The sequence below is a fragment of the Microdochium trichocladiopsis genome, assembly GCF_020744255.1.
Source record: "Microdochium trichocladiopsis strain MPI-CAGE-CH-0230 chromosome Unknown B0I36scaffold_8, whole genome shotgun sequence".
NCBI lineage: Eukaryota > Fungi > Ascomycota > Sordariomycetes > Xylariales > Microdochiaceae > Microdochium > Microdochium trichocladiopsis.
Window position 1 is genome coordinate 1915544 of NW_025763551.1, and position 4601 is coordinate 1920144.

The following is a 4601-nucleotide window of genomic DNA, read 5'->3' on the forward strand; positions in this document are numbered from 1 at the left end:
GTCGACACTTACATGGAGCCACGTCCTAGCCATTAGTCACTCCTCCCTTTCTTTCCCTCTCTCTCTCTCTCTCTCTCTTGCTGTCTCATATGCACCATGACGATCTGCAGAGTCCGGCAGACTCGGTCCAAGCCCGGCTGAGTGCTTTATCAAGAGCGTGGCTGCGTCGAAGCCGGTCTCCGGTGGCGTCCTTGTCTGCGCGCTCACACTAAACCCACCCCGTGACGGGCCTTGCTGACCTTCAAACCGACTTACACACCGCAGCAGTTGTCCGATTTCCATTTGCAAAAGGACCACCGAGATGGTTGCGCACCAGCGTGATACTCGGCAACATGAGCTGCCAGACGCCGCCGCTGAGAAGTTCAGGGAAAGTCACCGAAAAGGGAGGCAGGTCGTTGTGGGCATCAGGCCCCCCTGACGGAAATGAAGACTACTTGGGCACATCACTTTGGCATTCCTAAGCTGCTCCAGCTATAACCCACTAAGTAAGCACTGAGTTGGCTGCAGTTGAGCGCGTCCAGGTGCAAGCGCACCCGCAGTGCACATCCGTCTCGGTAGACATGGAGGTGAGACACTCGACATAAACTGGACAGACTGTGAACTGTTGGGTAATTGACATGTATGAGTTTCCGAGTGCAGCGACTGGCCTCATAACATAACCTGAATGGACAATATCCCCTCCACACATATAACTCTGAGGTTGATCATTCCGGATGAAGTGCTCTAGTAAAGAGCACTCGGTAATCTCGTGTATGGAAATCATGGACCCATATGCAAATATACGCCATCTCGTTAGCCAAGCCGATGCTCCTCAGCGCCTGGTCTTGCAACATTTCCAAAAATTCCACAGATCCTCCTAAACCGCACTTCTTGCAATATGGTCTTCCTCTTAGCCGATGTTTATGGGATCAGAGGATCCCATCCTGGCCAGTATGAGCAGTCGCCACCCCGTGAGCATGTCCTGTCTGTGGGTAATGGAAGGGAAACATCATTGGGGCTTGCGATGGGGGCAAGACCACTGTGGGTTTGCTCCCGATCGTCGTTGTGGGCATGTTGTGACCATCCGTCAACCCGTCCGTTTGCCAGTTCCTTCCCAGAGTAAGAAGCTTACGCCGAATCCCATCGCCGAGTCGCGAAGCTGGCGATGTCTGTACCGTGCGAATAGCATACCCAAGGATGTTACCGGGGTTCTCGATACTGAGAACGCCGCCATCTGGGTTTGTGAGCACAGGGAAACCACTGCCATTCCACAGGTATGCGGCAACGAGGGGATCCTCGGGCGTGACTTGATCGACTGCGACTGCGACCGGGTTGTAATCGGGATGACTTTCTCTCGAATCTTCACCTCTGGCAGCATGTTCCTGCGCGGCAGTTCCTTTCTGTTGTACTTGGAAACTTGGATCCAGTCGTGAAATGCTGTCGGCCCACAGAATGAGTGTCGCACGATACAGGGCTACTGACCACCAGCTTGGCCTCTTCTCGCTTGGCAGAGCACGCAAGAGGCGGAGCACTTGACCACAGTGGAAAATTGCCTCTTCGCGCTGGAAAATGCATCGCTTGTGGCGCAGACTGAGCTCCCAGTAGGAGCCGTCAAAGCAGTCCCGGCGAGCAAGACGCTCGACCTCGGGAAAATTTGTCACCGCGTTGAGTGAGATCAAGTGATATAGGACTAGGTTTGTCTTCGTCACGCAGCAGTTTTGATCGGCATTCTGGTGCTCAATGCTTAGCTCATACCACCTCTGCAACAGCGCTTGCACCTCTTCAAGCCGGAGCTGTGTTGAGGCCTTTGTGACAGTTCGAGTGCTGATGTGCCTTGTGCCAAGTACGTCCGAGAAGCAGGACAACATTTGTCGAAGGTGGCAAAGCAGGGACTGCAAAGGGTGCAGTAAAAGGCGCAGTTGCTGGGGAGTGGTCCGGGTGGGCCGGCTCTTCATAGAGTCGTGGAGAAAATCTTGAAAGAGGTCAAAAAGCGACGGGGACAGTGACTGTGAAGTAAGTAGCTGCGGGTTCACGTTCGCAGTGCAGCCGTACATTGACTGCATTGCTGCAAACCACTGGTCCGCATTTGCCGACATCCACAGAAGCTCCGGCCCAGGCAAAGGAGCTAGCAGATCGCTGACAGACAGCATCGGTGCTATGTCGTGGAAAAGGCTCAGTTCTTGGTCAATCATGACCCAGTTATAGGTGAGTCTGTGCGGGCGTTTCTTGTTAGTCCAGAGCTGCACGTTTTCCTGACTGGGGCCGACAACTTGCCTGTTCTGAGTTTCTCGCTGCAGCCAAGATCGCCATTGCAGCTCGACGTTGGTTGGGGGTTGGTTCAAAGCTGGGATCATCGAAGGTTGCGCATCGAACATGCCAGCATGCTTCAGCATCTATATTCTCATAGTTAGCCTTGCGGGTCTTGCTTACTGAGAGCGTCGCTATATCCGTCCGAACTTACCGACAAATACATTCCTCGCTGTCCCATAGCAATATCCATTAGCCATTTGTCCCCGCTCCAGGCACCCGCCATGGTGAACAGGGCAGCGCACTGGAGAGCTGTCAGGTCTGCAGACATCTCAATATCTTTTTCAATGATATCAAAGAGAGATATCCGGCAAGTCTCGATCAGCCCAGCCGATAAGGCTCGAGCTTCGGCGGTAGGCACGGTTGATGCTCCCTGAGCGATCATCAACAGGAGCAAGAGTATCGAGGCTGTGCTATGAGACAGAAGATCGTTCGGATCAACACAACCTGTCGATACCAGAGAGTAGAAGAACGAGGTGCTCCCAACGTAGCTTCGCAGAAAATACTCTACGACGTTGGAGGGGGGCAAAACCAGGAAGGTGGGCTGGCTCGCATTGGAATATTGGGTGTTGTGTTGCCTGTGAAGGCCGCCTCGGTGGATCTCAAGGGCTTTGTGTAGGAAAGTCTGCGTGATCGCAAGCATGCGATCTCGTGACCTGGAAGACATGGGAATGACGGGGGCATGATCGGTGGTGCTGCGTTTGGTGCTGTTGAGATATTGATCTAGAGCATCCCAGGTGCCCTCCTGCTTCGATTTCTGCTCGAGACACTCCAAATGGACAATACCAGTACGCGGACAGGTGCTTGAGTAGATGGGCGTATTACACCTGGCCAAGGACCACCCCGCTTCAGCTGCTATCACAGCTTCGAATTCTGGTATTGACTCTTCGTTGACGAGATCAAATAATGGCTCCTTCGTGAGTCCGCCAGTGTCGGCATCACGATGGGATGCGATGCTTGTGCTTCGCGTATGTGTCGAAACCGATCCGCGTGAAGATATCATCTTCTCGGAACTTGAGCACGAGGCTATGTCATTGAGTTCGGGTATGGCTGAGACGGACATGTCTTGCCGACCAAACTGGGGGTTACCACCATACATGTCAAAGTCCATATGTATGTCTTGCCACAACAGCATGTCCTGGAAATTCCCATCCTGGAGCATGAAATCACCCTCCGAGCTTATAACCTCATCTGGGATGTGTGCATGCAATTGAGCTGGCGAGACCGCCTCAGAGCTCAGATGTGACACGTCTGGGGAGCTCTGTGACGATGTTCTCCCGTGCGACTGTAGCAGTGGGTCGATCATGATGGCATTGTCTGTTTCCGTGCCAACAATCTTGTTCTGAGGTCCGTGTCTTTGGTGGGTATGATTCATCCCCATGCATGCTGGGTCGATAGTCGCCGAACCAGAAGGATGTGACTCATGGTCGACCTCTGTGGGATGAGTTGGACTAGGCACATTGACGCCAAGGGCCGTGGAGGTCGGGACGGATGACGAGACTGCTGGTTGATCAACTTTTGTAGCGGCTGCGGCTTGAGCAGCTCTCAGAGCAGCCTTTGAAGATCGTCTCGCAAAGCGTGCCGCGCAGTCGAGGTTCTTTTCCGCACATCGTGAGCAGGGCACTCTCTTATCACAACCCGTCTTGGCTTGGGCGCAGTTAAGGCAAGCGATGGGAGTCTTGCCAGCGATGGTTGGGACGCCACCAGGCGAAGGCTCCATTGGGTCTCGTGCCTCATGGTATGTCGAATGGTGACGTTGCAAAAGATCCCTGAGGTTTTGTTCTCAATTTTAGCATGACTTCGACGGCCGCGAAGGAGCAAATCCAAGAGTGCCATACCTTCTTGCAAAGGACAGCTGGCACGCGCTGCATCTGTGTGGTTTTACGTTCGTGTCTGTCCGAGGAACTCTGTTAGAGCAGAGGACGGGGCTCAGGGCCACGGCCTGGTGCCAGACTTACGACTTGGAATATGCCTCTCCAGGTGCTCTTTCCTTGTAAAGCTCTTGCCACAGTATGCACAGAACACCATGGTGGGCGAGATCGTGGGCACCTTTCGAGTCGGTGTGTTTGAAATACAGAATGAAGACAAAATTATGAAGGGGGAAAAACCATGCAATGCTCGGCAGGTTGCTCTGATCTCATGGGGCTTCCGAGACGTGGCGAACGGGCATGCTGGTGAGAGGTGTCAAGTACGGCGTGGTTTCGACGTGAGAGCCCTCCTGTCTAATCAGAGAGACTGGGCAGCCCGTAACTCGTAGAGCATGTTGACCATATGGGACACTTCCAGGTGGTGTCGAGCATGGGTAAGGCAGGATT

General features: G+C 53.6%; 1 protein-coding gene across 1 annotated transcript; it reads right to left on the reverse strand.

The window, feature by feature from the left end:
* Positions 1 to 908: 908 nt before the first annotated feature.
* B0I36DRAFT_247834 (uncharacterized protein) lies at positions 909 to 4314 on the reverse strand (the record flags this gene model as incomplete). The annotated part of the gene is made up of 5 exons (XM_046150338.1): positions 909 to 2204; positions 2250 to 2372; positions 2441 to 4055; positions 4125 to 4179; positions 4245 to 4314. The coding sequence occupies 5 exons, from the start codon at positions 4312 to 4314 to the stop codon at positions 909 to 911; spliced, it is 3159 nt and encodes a 1052-aa protein (XP_046009488.1).
* Positions 4315 to 4601: the final 287 nt, after the last annotated feature.